The sequence below is a fragment of the Esox lucius genome, chromosome 24 (genome assembly GCF_011004845.1).
Source record: "Esox lucius isolate fEsoLuc1 chromosome 24, fEsoLuc1.pri, whole genome shotgun sequence".
NCBI classification, from domain to species: Eukaryota; Metazoa; Chordata; class Actinopteri; order Esociformes; family Esocidae; genus Esox; species Esox lucius.
This window is the reverse complement of record NC_047592.1, coordinates 8,943,927-8,963,454: the sequence shown is the minus strand read 5'-3', so window position 1 is coordinate 8,963,454 and position 19,528 is coordinate 8,943,927. Positions and strand designations below refer to the sequence as shown.

The following is a 19,528-nucleotide window of genomic DNA, read 5'->3' as shown; positions in this document are numbered from 1 at the left end:
AGTGTTAGAATGGTTGGTGATTAACAGTGTTAGAATGGTTTGTGGTAAACAGTGTTAGAATGGTTTGTGGTAAACAGTGTTAGAATGGTTTGTGGTAAACAGTGTTAGAATGGTTGGTGATTAACAGTGTTAGAATGGTTTGTGGTAAACAGTGTTAGAATGGTTGGTGATTAACAGTGTTAGAATGGTTTGTATCCCGTGGTATCCATACATAACTCCTATAAGAGTTAAAGTGTGCTGTGCTGAAGCAGGATCTCAAGTGTGCTGTGCTGAAGCAGGATCTTAAGTGTGCTGTGCTGAAGCAGGATCTTAAGTGCGCTGTGCTGTAGCAGGATCTCAAGTGTGCTGTGTTGAAGCAGGATCTCAAGTGTGCTGTGCTGAAGAAGGATCTTAAGTGTGCTGTGCTGAAGCAGGATCTTAAGTGTGCTGTGCTGAAGCAGGATCTTAAGAGTGCTGTGCTGAAGCAGGATCTTAATGAAAAATTGGGCAACTTGTAATTTGGAGAAAAGGGAGGATGAAAAGAAAATGAATAATATCAGAATCTATAAAAGGACAAATGTAAAAACCGTAAATCAATTTTCAATTATTTAATCTGATCGAGTGGATCAGAAAATGTTAACATTGAAGCATTAATATTAACATGACTTGTTTCAAGTCAAACGACTGTATTACATCATTATAATTATAGATTGATATGTACAGATTATCATATTTAATTAAAATGACTCTGCTTTAAGCAGGAATATGCAGTTAAACCAATAACCAAATGTATTTCCCTGACTGTTTCCTTAAAAAGCTGAGGGATGGAAAGATTTCACTGCTAATAAATGCATAGACAAAGCCAGGGATGCAGAGACTGACCATGTATGCTATGGACATTATATTGGAACCATAGAAGCTACAGATGCCATAGAGTTTTTACATTTACTTGTTTAACAAAAATGTAAAACATGGCAAAAACAGTTAAACTAAGCTTGTGGTTCATTCATAAGTTATATTCTTTAAGAATCTATGAATAAATATTGTTAATTCATAGGTCCAAAGAAGTAATAAAATAATTATACAATAATTCATGCACCATTGAACACAATCTTTGGGAATTTCACTCCATATTTTATGACTTAGTTGATAGAATACTTTCAAATATTGTTTAGGAAAGAACATTGAATATTAAGTGTTTGGAGTATAAATGAATGCTATTTCACATTACTTGGTGCCCTTGGCACTGAATCGAATAGGCCGAAGTATGTTTCTGGTACTGTATGTTATGTTACGCACAAAATGTGTCATCACAGTATGGAACCAAAATGTCTGCTCTTTTCCCTCAGAATATTTATCTTCAAGGCCCAGTGCTGTCATAAATCACTGTTTTCTTCATTATAGTTTCACATTGATACAGGGAAATGTAACGCTATTGTGAAAAAAGTGATTAGAATTATGACTGATACATTCATTATTTTCAAACTTTTTACTAATATCTTCATGATCCAACTGAGCACTTCAAACCAACGGATTCTCATTTCAATAACAGAACAATTTCATTAACAGAACAATTTGCTGATGTTTTTTAAATCCAAACATCTCCATAATATATCGGAATTATTAGTGGATAAATAGCGTTTCAACTATATAATAGTAGATTAATAGTGTTGCTAAGAGACGTGATCATATCTTCCTCAAGCACATCAACAAACAATGGCAGACTGGTGGGAAGAGAAAAACCTCAGTCAATATCTGGTGGGTCACATTGTATAGAGTTAACTTAATTTATGTTCATGTGTGACAACAAGCACTGAATAGTGTAGGAAATAATTGTGCCAACTAAATCGCTATGAAATATGTTTCAAAAACCTTTAAAATGCTTTTATTTAAATTTTTGTAACCATTGTCAGCCAGAAGGGTACCTCCTATACAGTCCCTTGTACAGGGGTCAGAATGTGGCTGGTGAAGAGGTTTGGTTGGCCAAAGACAGGTCAGACCCCACCTTTGAAACCGGGACAAAGTAAGACAGGCAGAGCCGTGCATGTGGCCCCATCATATACACGTAGAGACACAAGTAGAGTGTGAAACGCAGAGGGCAATGGACACTGCCCTGCAGGCCTGTGATTGCTAAGGGAACTAAGGGACAGGCTTGTTTATGGAATGTGAGTCCCCCCTTGAGTAAGGCCACCGATTCACAGCTTAATATATTTGTCCCAGGTTGTGGGTCTCGGTGCCTACTGCGGATCACGGTGCTGTGGTCGTCACTGTCCAGGATGGTGTTCAGGTTGATCGTGTGTGTGTATCTATGTGAGGTAGGTGGGTGTAGGGGGGTACTGTTGGTGGGCAGTAATCATATTATTACTGTTTTTGAGGTGTCAGTATTCGAGACCACAGTATTATTATAATTCCTGTGTTGAGGTGTCAGTATCAGAGGACACAGTATTAATGTTATTCCTGTGTTGAGGTGTCAGTATCAGAGGCCACAGTATTAATGTTATTCCTGTGTTGAGGTGTCAGTATCAGAGGCCACAGTATTAATGTTATTCCTGTGTTGAGGTGTCAGTATCTGAGGACACAGTATTAATATTATTCCTGTGTTGAGGTGTCAGTATCAGAGGCCACAGTATTAATGTTATTCCTGTGTTGAGGTGTCAGTATCAGAGGCCACAGTATTAATGTTATTCCTGTGTTGAGGTGTCAGTATCTGAGGACACAGTATTAATATTATTCCTGTGTTGAGGTGTCAGTATCAGAGGCCACAGTATTAATATTATTCCTGTGTTGAGGTGTCAGTATCAGAGGACACAGTATTAATGTTATTCCTGTGTGGAGGTGTCAGTATCAGAGGACACAGTATTAATGTTATTCCTGTGTTGAGGTGTCAGTATCAGAGGCCACAGTATTAATATTATTCCTGTGTTGAGGTGTCAGTATCAGAGGACACAGTATTAATGTTATTCCTGTGTTGAGGTGTCAGTATCAGAGGCCACAGTATTAATGTTATTCCTGTGTTGAGGTGTCAGTATCAGAGGACACAGTATTAATGTTATTCCTGTGTTGAGGTGTCAGTATCAGAGGCCACAGTATTAATATTATTCCTGTGTTGAGGTGTCAGTATCAGAGGCCACAGTATTCATATTATTCCTGTGTTGAGGTGTCAGTATCAGAGGACACATAATTATTATTCCTGTGTTGAGGTGTCAGTATCAGAGGACACAGAATTATTATTCCTGTGTTGAGGTGTCAGTATCAGAGGCCACAGTATTAATATAATTCCTGTGTTGAGTTGTCAGTATCAGAGGCCACATTATTAATATTAGTCCTGTGTTGAGGTGTCAGTATCTGAGGCCACAGTATTAATATTATTCCTGTGTTGAGGTGTCAGTATCAGAGGACACAGTATTAATGTTATTCCTGTGTTGAAGTGTCAGTATCAGAGGCCACAGTATTAATATTATTCCTGTATTGAGGTGTCAGTATCAGAGGCCACAGTATTAATAGTATTCCTGTGTTGAGGTGTCAGTATCAGAGGCCACAGTATTAATATTATTTCTGTGTTGCGGTGTCAGTATCAGAGTCCACAGTATTAATGTTATTCCTGTGTTGAGGTGTCAGTATCAGAGGACAAATAATTATTATTCCTGTGTGGAGGTGTCAGTATCAGAGGCCACAGTATTAATATTATTCATGTGTTGAGGTGTCAGTATCAGAGGCCACAGTATTAATATTATTCCTGTTTTGAGGTGTCAGTATCAGAGGCCACAGTATTAATATTATTCCTGTGTTGAGGTGTCAGTATTTGAGGCCACATAATTATTAGTCCTGTGTTGAGGTGTCAGTATCAGAGGCCACAGTATTAATATAATTCCTGTGTTGAGGTGTCAGTATCAGAGACCACATTATTAATGTTAGTCCAGTGTTGAGATGTCAGTATCAGAGGCCACAGTATTAATATTAGTCCTGTGTTGCAATGTAAGTATCAGAGGCCACAGTATTAATAGTAGTCCTGTTTTGAGGTGTCAGTATCTGAGGCCACAGTATTAATATTATTCCTGTGTTGAGGTGTCAGTATCAGAGGCCACAGTATTAATATAATTAATGTGTTGAGGTGTCAGTATCAGAGGCCACAGTATTCATATTTTTCCTGTGTTGAGGTGTCAGTATTCGAGGCCACATAATTATCATTCCTGTGTTGAGTTGTCAGTATCAGAGGACACATAATTATTATTCCTGTGTTGAGGTGTCAGTATCAGAGGCCACAGTATTCATATTATTCCTGTGTTGAGGTGTCAGTATCAGAGGCCACAGTATTCATATTATTCCTGTGTTGAGGTGTCAGTATCAGAGGACACATAATTATTATTCCTGTGTGCAGGTGTCAGTATCAGAGGACACAGAATTAATGTTATTCCTGTGTTGAGGTGTCAGTATCAGAGTCCACAGTATTAATATTATTCCTGTGTTGAGGTGTCAGTATCAGAGGCCACAGTATTAATATAATTCCTGTGTTGAGGTGTCAGTATCAGAGCCCACAGTATTAATAATATTCCTGTGGTGAGGTGTCAGTATCAGTGGCCACATTATCAATATTATTCCTGTGTTGAGGTGTCAGTATCTGAGGCCACAGTATTAATATTATTCCTGTGTTGAGGTGTCAGTATCTGAGGCCACAGTATTAATATTATTCCTGTGTTGAGGTGTCAGTATCAGAGGACACATAATTATTATTCCTGTGTTGAGGTGTCAGTATCAGAGGACACAGAATTATTATTCCTGTGTTGAGGTGTCAGTATCAGAGGCCACAGTATTAATATAATTCCTGTGTTGAGGTGTCAGTATCAGAGCCCACAGTATTAATAATATTCCTGTGGTGAGGTGTCAGTATCAGGGGCCACATTATTAATATTATTCCTGTGTTGAGGTGTCAGTATCTGAGGCCACAGTATTAATATTATTCCTGTGTTGAGGTGTCAGTATCTGAGGCCACAGTATTAATATTATTCCTGTGTTGAGGTGTCAGTATCAGAGGACACATAATTATTATTCCTGTGTTGAGGTGTCAGTATCAGAGGACACAGAATTATTATTCCTGTGTTGAGGTGTCAGTATCAGAGGCCACAGTATTAATAGTATTCCTGTGTTGAGGTGTCAGTATCAGAGCCCACAGTATTAATAATATTCCTGTGGTGAGGTGTCAGTATCAGGGGCCACATTATTAATATTAGTCCTGTGTTGAGGTGTCAGTATCTGAGGCCACAGTATTAATATTATTCCTGTGTTGAGGTGTCAGTATCTGAGGCCACAGTATTAATATTATTCCTGTGTTGAGGTGTCAGTATCAGAGGACACAGCATTATTATTCCTGTGTTGAGGTGTCAGTATCAGAGGCCACAGTATTAATAGTATTCCTGTGTTGAGTTGTCAGTATCAGAGGCCACAGTATTAATATAATTCCTGTGTTGAGGTGTCAGTATCAGAGCCCACAGTATTAATAATATTCCTGTGGTGAGGTGTCAGTATCAGGGGCCACATTATTAATATTAGTCCTGTGTTGAGGTGTCAGTATCTGAGGCCACAGTATTAATATTATTCCTGTGTTGAGGTGTCAGTATCTGAGGCCACAGTATTAATATTATTCCTGTGTTGAGGTGTTAGTATAAGAGGACACAGCATTATTATTCCTGTGTTGAGGTGTCAGTATCAGAGGACACAGCATTATTATTCCTGTGTTGAGGTGTCAGTATCAGAGGACACAGTATTAATAGTATTCCTGTGTTGAGTTGTCAGTATCAGAGGCCACAGTATTAATATAATTCCTGTGTTGAGGTGTCAGTATCAGAGCCCACAGTATTAATAATATTCCTTTGGTGAGGTGTCAGTATCAGGGGCCACATTATTAATATTAGTCCTGTGTTGAGGTGTCAGTATCTGAGGCCACAGTATTAATATTATTCCTGTGTTGAGGTGTCAGTATCAGAGGCCACAGTATTAATGTTATTCCTGTGTTGAGGTGTCAGTATCAGAGACCACAGTATTAATATTATTCCTGTGTTGCAATGTAAGTATCAGTGGCCACAGTATAAATAGTAGTCCTGTTTTGAGGTGTCAGTATCAGAGGACACAGTATTCATATAATTCCAGTGTTTAGGTGTCAGTATCAGAGCCCACAGTATTAATATTATTCCTGTGTTGAGGTGTCAGTATCAGAGGCCACAGTATTAATATAATTCCTGTGTTGAGGTGTCAGTATCAGAGGCCACAGTATTAATATTATTCCTGTGTTGAGGTGTCAGTATTAGACGCCACAGTATTAATTTAATTCCTGGAGCTTGGGCCACAGTGTGTGACTGTATGTGCGGTGTGGGTCTCAGTTTAGTGGCAGAGCGGTGACAGGCTGGCCGGCTGGGAGATAGGGATCCGGCCGGGGCTTTGCCCTTCATATCTTGGAAGGACAGGTTTTGTGAAGGAGCGAGGCATTGATTTTCCTCGCCTGGCTCTGCAGACTGTGATGGCGTGATGGCTGGGAGCCGCCGGTGAAAAGCACCTGCACTCTAATCCACCAACCACCACGGCTGGTGAACACAACATGTCGCTGCAATTCTGCTCTGCTGCTGTAGATGCAGACAGACAGACCAGCCAATACACACCTGTACAGGCACAGGCTTGCAAACACACACACACACATGCACACGTATGAATTGCGCATGTCAGTATCAGAGCATGTCAGTGTCTGCATTTAAACAAAGACTGTGTGTGTGTGTGTGTGTGTGTTTGCAAGCCTGTGCCTGTACAGGTGTGCATTGGCTGGTCTGCCTGCATCTACAGCAGCGGAGCAGAATTGCAGCGACATGTTGTGTTCACCAGCTGTGGTGGTTGGTGGATTACAGCCCCAGCCTTTAATTGCAAACCATGTCAGTCAGGAAGCTGTGGCGCTTTATTTCTGAGCCGAATAGATGTATCGATCACGCTTCTTAAAGATGTTTCACAGGGTGACCACCACTGTATCCATTTTAACTGGAGCCACTCAGTACAAAGGATGGGGAGACCAGGGCTTGGCCGATTAAACAAAGTCAGATCAGCTGCTTTTCCCTGGACTCTTTATCACGGCATCTCACTCCCTTCTATTTCCCTAATAAATTATGCATAAAAAAAGATGAAAGTAGGAGACATTTTATCAGTTCTCTATTTGGAATATGCAATCGAGCTACCTCAATTGAACGCCTGTGGCCTGGTTAGATCAAAATCAGTATTGTGCTTTTACCTTCCTATGCCTTTTTTACCTTGTTTCCAAAAAGGCGAGAGAGAGGAGTAGAGAGAGACAGTGGGAGAGAGAGAGAGGGAGAGAGACAGAGTGGGGAGGGAGAGACCGATGGAGAGAGACAGAGAGAGAAAGTGAGACACTCCTCCCCATGTTCAGCTTCTCCCATTCCACAGTCCCTTGTCTTTAAAACAGAACCTTTTTTTTTATTTTATTGCTGCTAGTGTACAGTGAGGCTTATGTATAGTGAGGCTTTATATTTTTTTGTCTGGCTATATATTTGCCTATATATGCTTCTACTAATTCTCACCACGTAGTTGTTGGGTGCCATGTCACAAGAATTTCATTGCGCCGGATGACGCTGCGTTGTTGGGTGCATTTGACGAATAAACCCTGAAACCTGAAAGTATTGGAGCCGGCGCGCTTCCCTTCTCTTTGTTTCACGGCACACCTCACTCCCTCCTCCCCCCGACAACACCCAAGCAGCCTGGACCGTAAACCATCTTCCAGCTCCTCATCTGGGTCAGGGGTTACGCAAACGCTAAGCTATGTCCCGGACAGCGGCGAGCGTGACCGGAATCGCTGATGCCAGGGTCGCCACATGGGCACGGGCGGAGGGGTTAGGGCAAGGATTGGGGAATGATATTAATACCGACACTTTCATTCGGGAAGTGTGTCCAATTACCGCCGTGTACCCCTCCAGTGCCGAGGCTGCGTGGAACAAGTCGACGGCTAAACTGCTTTCTGGAAGAAAAGCAAGCTTTCGGAGGGAACGCTCTGATCTCGGAGGGCATGAAAAACGAGTCCTCCGCTCTCTAGGCCCGCTGAATAACGGTGCGTGGGAGAAAATGTCACGGCGACACGGAGAGCAGTCTCCATAGCAAAGGAAGGATTATGACTCAGCAGGGTCATCGCGGATGTCTGGAGGTGGTGTTGACTCACACAGCCTGGAACAACGCACCGTTTCAGCTTTTAACTACGGACGGCTTCGACGAATCCGAAACTTCCCGAGACTCTTGCTCGCGACGGGAGTCCCCGGAAAGAGCACCGGCCGATCGGACACGGGACGTCGCCCCGGGCAACAGAGTTCGAACCGGCACGTGTTTGAATGAAGAAATAGTGAATCTCAACGGCGGTTAATCAATTCCTTGCGCCCTCCCTCCTCGCCTCCTCAAAGGCCAGGGAGAAGCACGCAGAGCTGAGGATCAAAAGATCCTCCAGGACACAGAAGGACCAGAGGAAATACTTTTGAAATGCAGCCCAGGAGAGGGTGAGTCAGACCACCCAGTCGGTTCTCAGTGTATTAGAGATGGGGGTCGCAGCGGGAGAGTAATGGGAGTCGATGGAAGCCAGGCTGTTCCCTTCATTCCGGTAAAGGTCAGCACGATCCCCAGCCAATCCCTGCCTTGCTGTATCTCCGGTCTCTCTCATTTTCTCTCCCTTGCCCGAGAACTACCCGGCTCCGACCGCTCCCCGTTGGTGCGCGTCAGGGCGCACACAGTGTAACCCGGGGTAACCGCCGTCCGGATAAACAAGGCGGATAAAGGTAGGACGTGCGAACAGGGAAGCGCCCCGAGCGACGTGGAGGATGTGACGGATGCAGTTTGCACATCCACACCTGCAGCCTCAAGAGTCGCGGTGCCCACCTGGAATCCGTTTCTCGCACCCTAACGCCTGTGATTTGAAGGACTTGGTTCACGAGCTTTGTAGATTTGAGTCTTTGAGTTCACTTGTGAGCAGACCAACAGATACATGTGGAGTCAAAGCAGTTCCATTGAGGGCCAAACCATCCACACAGCAGCGAGTGGTCCCAAATAAAATAGTCAGGGTAAACCCATATTTTGCCTTTTCCCCTTACCACAGCACTGTTAGCGACACCGCTCTCATGCTTTTTCAGACATAGTATTATCCTCACACATACAGTAATTCACAAGACACTCTCTCCAGAGAAACATTTCATTGCTAATCATGTTTTTTGTAAAAATCTTACATCTTAGCCCTGAAAAACATCATGACCTGGTTTAGATGCCAAACAATGAGAATGACAGCAGAGTGGTGATATGAAACTCTGTGTCATTCATAAACAACCTGTTGCATCAGTAAGAGGGACAACAGACAGCTAACACTCCATTTGACAGACATTATTTTTCTGTAAAACCCAAAGCAATAGGGAGAGCAGAAAAGCTTTACCTGCAGCCCGGGAGGTCGTAGGTCAGAGGTGGTTCCAGGTGAGCCAGGAGGACAAGGGGACGTACAGTGTGGAGCCACAGAGAGGACAAGGAAGGACATGGCAGGAAGAACGACCAAAAAATTGAGAAATGAACAGGTAGAAGGGAAGAGGAGTGGGCGGTGGCATGGATCGGGAGATGGGTCAGGAGGACAGGTAAAAATAAATTGAGGTAGGGAACAGGGATCGGTGAGGACAGCAGTAAGGAAGAGGAAGTTGGGCAGAGAGGATTTCTTTCTTTATTTTTTTTTCCTCTCAAAAGAACCAAAAAGGAATGAACCCATACCTTGGTTGTTTAACGTCAGGTGCGCCAGACCTTGAAGGGAAAGAACAGAAAAAAAGAAAAGAAAAGAAAAAAACAGGTCATAAAAGGCAACGGGAGGAAAAAAAAGCATTGTCACAACGTTGGACTGCAGTTTGTGACAGACATCCTGGGGCAGACTCGGATGTCAGAGATTCAACTCAAAGGTAAAAAAAAAGAGAGAAAGAGAGAGAGAGAGAGAAAGAGAGAAAGAAGATAACGAAAAAAAACAAGCAAACACTTCTTGAGTGAAGGTGTGGGGGGCAGAAAAAAAAAGCATTTAATTTGGCGCAACCCCCGAAGGCCATTGCTCACACAAATGCTTTTTTTTTCCCTCTGAATTACTTATGGAACACACAAATAATTACTGTTTGGCAGCAACAAACTTTAACTGAATTATTTGCCTACACAGTAGAAATATATACCGATTAAAGGTCTAAAAGAGAGGTTGAAAGATAGGAAACCTACAAAAACAAAGAAATAATATTTTTTTGCCAAAGATCACAACCACGCAGATACACCAAAGAAGAACAACTCAGACACAACGTCTGCTTACAGACTCGATAATCCCTTGAAAAATAGAAAAATGCTATATTTGTGAAATCAGGGGATAAACAATCTGAGTGAAAACAGCAGTCCAATCATTTCAAAGGGGCTCCACAGTTTTAGGGTCAAATGATGTCAACATCAAACAGCAGCAACTAATATTGAAGTCTGCAGAATATATGCAACATCATAGCACAATAATGTCTCTATGGAAATACGGCAGCATTTCACCAAAATCCATCCCAGGTGCTGACGAAATCAGTCAAACCAGACCGACAGTAAACAAACTCTAGATATGGCCTTGAGATCGGCTTTTCCCAAGGCAGCAAAATAAAAATAAAAACATATCGAAGCATCCAAAGGCCTTCGATGAGACTCTTCCACCACGCTACATTCTTGCCAAAGCTACAGATGACCTAGTAGCAATCCTGTCAGTCAAACTATATAATGTTGCCCAGGAATTAATCTGTTTTAGTCAGACAACTTCCAACCGTGAGAGGTTTAGGATTGTTTTCCAGTAATTTTGTGTACCGCTTACATTTTGTTCGAACCAATGTCTACATCCCTGTCTGTATATTCCTACCAGTGACAGAACACATCATTACACCATCACCATTAACACTATAGATGGGAGAAGTCACCCTTTAGTGTAACCAGTATAAAGCAAACACATTTCCAAAAAGCACCGAAGATAAGATACGCATAAAGTGGAACTGAGCGTTGATACTAAAACAAGAGAGTATTCATTGTATGGCTACAATGTCATACACTGTGCCGCTCTTGTCCAGTCACACCAATTTGGTTGTTATTCACAAGCCGAAAGGCTAAGAGTCAATCATTTCTGTGAGTTTAGACTCACAAATCCCATCATGCTCCAGTTAAACACCAGACAGGCTTCATCTGAAAAAACAAACGACTGCCAGTTCATGTGTCTCCATGAGGCCACATATTTCCTGGTATATGAATGTCAATTTCTTGGAAAACGTCTCTCTGACCAGATCTATACAGACATAACAGGGCATTCGTTTGCCCCGGTATTCAAGCTCTATAAAAGCAACTGCGAAGTACACAGAATCTTCGGAGAAGATTTTGAACCATGCGTATGTACCGTATTCATATCCCATGTTTAAACCATGTATAAATAAAAAGGCCAAAGTGTGCATGTATATATGCATGTTTATATAAATATATGAATTTATATAAGACAAACGGTAAAATATACAAAGATTATACTTCACTCCACTCCAACCCCCATATTCATATTCAAACCCTACACCCCTACCTTCTGGCCATATTCAAACCCTACATCCGTACATTCAGGTTATGTTCAAACCCTACATCCCTACCTTCTGGTCATATTCAAACTCTACATCCGTACATTCAGGTTACGTTCAAACTCTACATCCCTACCTTCTGGTCATATTCAAACCCTACATTCCTACCTTCTGGTCATATTCAAACCCTGCATCCGTACATTCAGGTTATGTTCAAATCCTACATCCCTACCTTCTGGATATATTCAAACCCAACATCCGTACATTCAGGTTATGTTCAAATCCTACATTCCTACCTTCTGGTCATATTCAAACCCTACATCCCTACCTTCTGGTTATGTTCAAACCCTACATCTGTACATTCAGGTTATGTTCAAACCCTACATTCCTACCTTCTGGTCATATTGAAACCCTACATCCGTACACTCAGGTTATGTTCAAACCCTACATCCCTACCTTCTGGTCATTTTCAAACCCTGCATCCGTACATTCAGGTTATGTTCAAACCCTACATCCCTACCTTCTGGACATATTCAAACCCAACATCCGTACATTCAGGTTATGTTCAAACCCTACATTCCTACCTTCTGGTCATATTCAAACCCTACATCCGTACATTCAGGTTATGTTAAAACCCTACATCCCTACCCAAAATCTTTGTTCTAGCCCAAATCCTCCGCAGTCAAAGGTCACCTGGGTCCTGGCATGCCATAGTGAACGACCGGTTCTCTCTCACCTAACAGACGCTCTACTCGGTTTACTGAATGGCCACATTTTACAAGTCCCGTTTCAGGAAACACCCTGACACAACATGCCTGTGACATGACCCACTGTCCTGCAGGATGTGTCCGTGTGATGAGGTGAGGCAGCTTGTCTGCAACTAAGTTCAGATACACCGTGGGATTTGAGCCAAGTTCAGATACGCCGTTGGGTTTGAGCCAAGTTCAGATACGCCACGGGATTTGAGCCAAGTTTAGATATGCCGCAGGGTTTGAACCAAGTTCAGATACGCTGTTGGGTTTGAGCCAAGTTCAGATACGCCACAGGGTTTGAACCAAGTTCAGATATGCCACAGGGTTTGAACCAAGTTCAGATAAGCCGTGGGGTTTGAGCCAAGTTCAGATACGCCATGGGGTTTGAGCCAAGTTCAGATATGCCACGGGATTTGAGCCAAGTTTAGATATGCCGCAGGGTTTGAACCAAGTTCAGATACGCAGTGGGGTTTGAACCAAGTTCAGATACGCCATGAGGTTTGAACCAAGTTCAGATACGCCGCGGGGTTTGAACCAAGTTCAGATACGCCGTGGGGTTTGAACCAAGTTCAGATACGCCGTTGGGTTTGAGCCAAGTTCAGATACGCCATGGGGTTTGAACCAAGTTCAGATACGCCGTGGGGTTTGAACCAAGTTCAGATACGCCGTGGGGTTTGAACCAAGTTCAGATACGCCGTGGGGTTTGAACCAAGTTCAGATATGCCGTTGGGTTTGAGCCAAGTTCAGATACGCCGTTGAGTTTGAACCAAGTTCAGATACGCCACGGGGTTTGAACCAAGTTCAGATACACCGCGGGTTTGAGCCAAGTTCAGATACGCCGCGGGGTTTAAGTGTAACTCAGCTGCGCATAGAGTGGAGAACATGATCCAGGGCAACGAACCGCTACACCACCAGCACCAGCCGCTACCTCCGACCCCAAGCAAGACGGGTCTACATCATGACACCCTCCCTTTTCCTCCCCCTCTTCCTCCCTCTCCCTCTCTCCCTCTCCCCATCCCTCTCATCCCTTCCATCTCTCCCCCTCTCTCTCTTCCTCCCCAACGCGCCTTCCCACTCATCCTGCCTCGCTCTTTCTCTCTCCTTTCCTATTTTCCTCTTGCCCCTCCCCACTCTCCCTGACCAATCAGGTGGAGCAGAGCAGAGGCAACACTAGGAACATCTGTGACCACAGCAAGACATGAAGGGGGCAAGACAGCGACAGAGAGGTAAGACCGTGGCAAGGAGCACAGCTGTTCATTCACACAGCTGAACCCATTTGGCCGCTTCCTGCGCCAACCCAACACGGGCATGGTGGAAAAAGAGAGGAAGCTGATATTCAACAGCAAGAAATAAAAGAGGCCGAAAACGGCTCAAAATCAAAGGAAGGAATTGCGTGTGTGAGTTGTTTTGGCAGAGGCACTGGGTGTCAGGCTAACAGATAGCCAGATCCTGAACAATATATGAAAAGGCTTCAGCATCTTTCACCATATGACACATAAAGAGGGAGGAAAAATGCAAGACAGAGCTGGCTGAGAGAGAAAGAGAGAGAGAGAGAGAGAGAGAGAGAAGGTAGAGATAATTTGTAGAGAGAGAGAGATAGAGGGAGCACAGGAAAGAGACAGGGTTCAGGGCCAAGCATATGAAATGAGCACCCGTCCCCTTTCACACATTCCTTCCAGCCAAACTGGCTATCTGAAAGATGTAGTACTACAGGCATCTGATGAAACACACAGTAAGGCCCCACTTCAGTAGTAGAATTCAACCAGAATAAAACGATCACATTGTGACCTGCCATTCACACAAAAAAATATTATTACCTTCACTACACACAATAACATGTATCACATATTAAAAACACAATAATAAAAAATGTAAACTTGCTCTGTGACTTTGTGTTCAGCCCTACTTAAAAAAAACAAAAAAACGATTGCCTTCTCAATTGTGCTTCCAGAGCAGATGGGAGTGTCTGGCGCATTCTGAGGCGACCGGGGGAAAGCTGCTGATTCGCAGGGGATGATTGAGTGACAGATGGAAGACGGGTCATAATTCTGTCATTAGGAGGAAACGGGCAACCGTGAAATCGGTCTCTTCCACTCTCGTGTTTCTCCCCTCTCCCCCTCCCCCATTGTCTTTTTCACTTCACCTCCTCGTCTCTCTCTCTCCCCCTCTCTCATTGTCTTTTTCACTTCACCTCCTCGTCTCTCTCTCTCCCCCTCTCTCATTGTCTTTTTCACTTCACCTCCTCGTCTCTCTCTCTCCCCCTCTCTCATTGTCTTTTTCACTTCACCTCCTCGTCTCTCTCTCTCCCCCTCTCTCATTGTCTTTTTCACTTCACCTCCTCGTCTCTCTCTCTCCCCATCTCTCTCGCCATTCTACATCCAGTACTCAATCAGCCAGCTGCTGCTACCTTCTGCTGTCCTCCCTTGGTCTCCTCTCTCGGCCCCTCCTCTCCTTTGGCCCGTTGTGACACCGTGCTTTACAGGCATCACCACTAAACTAAGCTGAGCGGGAATCTCAGAATGATCCAGTGGTCCAACAAGGGAGCTGTAAAACAAACAACCTCACCAAAACTTTGAATCAAAACTTTGAGGTGACAGGAAAAGCAATGCTCACAGAATCACATTTGTGATTGCAGGATAATGTGAACGGATGTCATCCCAGTTTCCCCCTAGAGCCAGCGTCCACGCAGGTTACAGCATAGGGAGAGGGGAAGCCCTACAACGGACACTCGTCTTTCCAACACAGGAAAGGCATTACGACGACCTTGTCCGACATCTACGGGTCACCAAGCACACCTGGCAACATGCGTACCGGGTCCATCAATTACCCAGAGAAAGGGGGGGGGGGGGCAGAGGAGGGGGAGGGAGAGCGGGAGCGCAGAGAGGGGGAGGTAGGAGGTGGAGGGAGAGGGGGAGGGACAGTAGGAGGGGCAAAGCGGCTCGTGCAGTGCGAGGAATGACATCCTCCCCATTCTCCTCCTCATCATGTCCCCTCCTCCTTGTGAAGATGCCTACAGGGCTCCTATGGCATGTTAAACAGTGACACGCCTCACACGAGGAGGTGACACCGGGTGCAGGACATGCTGCCAGCGTGTGCTCGCGTGGCGGAATGACACGCCGTCCTCCGGATTCAGGCGCCAAGTCTGCGCCTTTATGTCTTGGTGAACATTGACGCTAGCTGTATTACATCAGGAAACAGTGCTAGCCGGGCCCCGTAAGGGCCCAAAAAACAAGCTCCAACCATTTGCATAAACATTTGTTTAAAAGATGTTGGCAGAGAATTCTCATTGAAGCCTGAACAGAATGCACATCCCAGCAGGCCCATGTATAATGCATGCTGTGTTTCGACTAGTCAACTGATAGCTATAGAAACTAAAAACGAATTCAAAACGCTACAACAATTTACCGTAGCGGGCTTCCGGACTGAAAGAAGGAACCGTAAAATGACAGAGAAAGGGCTTAATGCTAAATGCTCTCCTTCACTTGAGCTTAATGAATTACCCACGCGGGGCGTGTCCCATATCTAACAGGCATTTATACGGGAAGCAGACAAACCAAGTAGACCAGGCCTTAACCAGTGTATGGGAAACCGACCCTCGATGTCCTGACATCGAATGAAGAGCGTGACAGGACTGCTTACGGCCGTCTAGCTCCGATCTGCAACAGACCACCTCAGAGAGAGCTAGGGTCGGCTCACCGGTCCGTGGTCCAAATTTGTTGTGATATACAGGTGGGGAAAGTGTCTACATAAGGCTCGAAAACTGGCCAATGAGGGTATTTAAACAGACTGGCGACGGCATGGTCATCCTGTATGAGGACGGTCAGTGGTGAAGTTAAGCGATATAGAGGCCCCCTGCAGAAAGCTAGCGGAAACACCCGCTCGGACTGTATCAGTCGCCTTCTCACTTACGCCGTGACGCCAGGGGGACCCACGCAGTGTATTCTCTTACGCTTGCGCTAGCCCCACCTCGGGCCGTCTGCCCTGGCTTGGCTACCCTGAAGCAGGTGTACGTCGTGCTGTATAAACACAACGCAACATGGCCCCCTGGAGGCCTCCGGAGGTCAGACAACACACATCACAGAGCTACGACAGCAATTGTCGACTGACGACACACAAAGCTAAGCAGGCACGCGCTGATTTCAAATATGCAGGGTGAGGTATCAATCAATCACATTTATAAAGCCCTTTTTACATCAGCAGTTGTCACAAAGTGATTTTACAAAACACCTGGCCTTAAACCTCAAGGAGCAAACAACAGTAGTGTTGAATTTCAGTGGCTAGGAAAAACTCCCTAAGAAGGCCGAAATTTAGGAAGAAACCTAGAGAGGAACAAGGCTCAAAGGGGTGACCAGTCCTCTTCAGATTAACAAATTAAGATTACAATTCTAACAATTAATTAATGCATGTGGGCTGAGTCTAGAGTCTATTTAAACTCAGTCCAGGTTGGAAGCATGACCAGATGGACAGGGACAACACAGGGGAGGGGGGAGGTGTCCGCACAGTGGCAGCTGAAATCGTCAGGCATCGTCTCGATCTGCAACACAACCAGGAGGACTCTGGACAGGGACAGCAACGTGTCCCCCAAGCCCGCTACTCCGCAGATGGTATAACAACACTCTTCATACAGTACCTGCAGTGTACAGCCAAATGGAGCCAAATATTCTGAAGTCAACAAATGGGTTTCTCTTAAAATGTTCTAACTTTATATTTCCAATAGATTATTTACTGGTGTTTGTTAAAAGCCAGTCCTGCTTTGCTTTCGGTGTTTATGTAAAAGGTGTAATGGGACCTGGGAACTGTTCACCCGAGGCGAGGCTATTAAGCTGGCTAGCTTTAAATCCTTACGGTGGCTTATCATTCATTCCTTGCCTCTACCACTTGCTACAGTCCTCATCCGTCAACCCGCTTTTTTCTCCCCCTTTTTTAAAAACATATTCATGTTAATGCTTTACCATTTAAATGGCGACGCTCGAGTGAGAGATGAGACTGTTAGGATTACAAACAGCATATTTCTTTTAACAGTCTAAAACGCTGCTGATGAGAGATCTCGGTAGAGACAGACTGAAGAGGCAAGTGATTTTTCGGGGGAAATATCAATCCACGTTCCCAACGTAGACTGTTCAATAATGCATTCATGTTTCTGGGAGTGGTTGTGTGTCTGTGTGTGTGTGTGTGTGAGCGTGCGTGCGCGTACAAGAATCCGCGTCAGTCAGTTCATTTATTTGCCTCTTCTGTTCTGGTTAAAAATTACAAAGAAATCATGTTCCCCACACCTTCAGAAAATGAATTACTAATAATTCAATGATTCATATCCTGTCCTGCACATTTAGTTCATTAAAACATTGCTAATTTGTCTGCAATACATTTGCGGAATTAATTGGATACTCCTGAAGATTGGCAGGGAGTGGAGATTTGAACTGCTACTGTTTCATCTTAATTACACAGTTCACAAGTAGAACCTCCATATGGTAACAATGTAGCTTGGTTACAGTTGTTCCAGACTCTTAGCAGAGCCAACACAGAAGGGACAAATGGAGCATCGTAGCCATTTTTCTCTCTGACTTCAAAGCATCGCCTCAGACTGAGGGAGACTGGCATGGTTCAGACAATATACACTTTAACACAGGCAATTCAGGAAACACTGTGGGCCTCCACACACACTTTAACATAGGCAATTCAGGAAACACTGTGGGCCTCCACACACACTTTAACACAGGCAATTCAGGAAACACTGTGGGCCTCCACACACACTTTAACACAGGCAATTCAGGAAACACTGTGGGCCTCCACACACACTTTAAAACAGGCAATTCAGGAAACACTGTGGGCCTCCACACACACTTTAACATAGGCAATTCAGGAAACACTGTGGGCCTCCACACACACTTTAACATAGGCAATTCAGGAAACACTGTGGGCCTCCACACACACTTTAACTTAGGCAATTCAGGAAACACTGTGGGCCTCCACACACACTTTAACATAGGCAATTCAGGAAACACTGTGGGCCCCCACACACACTTTAACACAGGCAATTCAGGAAACACTGTGGGCCTCCACACACACTCTTGCTATCTGCATAGACCATCGATGATGGTTATTATTAACCTGGCTGCCAGCTGAACATACATGTACGTTCTAATATGTGGGATCCTTGAACTCAACTTGCCATCGTCCCAAAAGCATGTGGGTCGAGCTCCCCAACACCACCCAACACCGCTCAACACCACCCAACACCACCTCACACCGCCTAACACTGCCTAACACCACCCGACACCAGGTACACAGAGCATGCAAACACAACATGGTCTGAGTCACACCACGGAATTGCTGCCTATGAGATATTAAAGTCAAATTTATTTTTAGAGACAGTTATTTCATATTATAAAGTGTGGTTTATGAGACTGTATGCAACGGGTGACTGTATGACATCACATCACTTCTTACTGTTGTAATCCTGTTGGTAGCCAGTTTATCAAGGGAGCAAGGCATCTTGGGGGTTTGTGGTATCTTGCCAATATACCATGGTAATGTGTAATGCCTTAGTACAGCTCTTAGCCCCAGTATATTGGCCATATACCACAGCCTTCTCAGGCATCAATAATTAAATATAGACCACATGGAGAGTTCAGTTCAATAAAAAAATTAAAATGTAGTCCCTCCATCAAACCTGCGTCAGTTATAGGGAAATTTCAACAGACCTAATCCAACGACTCTCCATTAGTCATTTCGGAAGACCTTTTATTAGTCAAACAAGGTCTTATGCAGAAACAGGTATTGTAGATATTGTAGTCAGAAGTGCATTCTTTTGTAGAAAGAAATTCTTCAATTTCCTCTGTGGTTGAGGTCAAATAAGTTGTTAATCTTGAAGTGCTCGCTCTCTCTCCCCTAGGAGATCTGTCACTACTGGCCCATTTGCCCTCCACTTTCACCTCTCTTTCCCATCACCCATTTCACCAATTCATCACATCCACCAGAAAACACTCAATGTCATCCGCTCCCATTCACAGCTGTTTCGGAAAGCCAGTGATTCCAAATGTGACGGAACAATAGGAGACCATCAGGACCAGCTGAATGATTGCGGCTGTTTCAAACACACACAGTGGCTTTCTTTCACTTCCTTCCTCTCTCTCTCTCTCTCTCCATTGATGACGCAGTAGCCATAATTGCCCTGAGCTCATTTGAAGT

The 19,528-nt window shown here is 44.2% G+C and overlaps 1 protein-coding gene across 10 annotated transcripts in view; it reads right to left on the bottom strand.

Moving 5' to 3' along the window:
* The window catches only part of nrxn2b (neurexin 2b), a 638,533-nt gene that overhangs the window by 457,295 nt on the left and 161,710 nt on the right, over positions 1-19,528 (bottom strand). For all 10 annotated transcript variants that reach the window (XM_029117448.2, XM_029117457.2, XM_029117453.2 and 7 more), the window contains exon 4: positions 9,754-9,783. In XM_029117448.2, the coding sequence (XP_028973281.1) occupies positions 9,754-9,783 (30 nt within the window). The remainder of the gene's footprint in view (positions 1-9,753; positions 9,784-19,528) is intronic.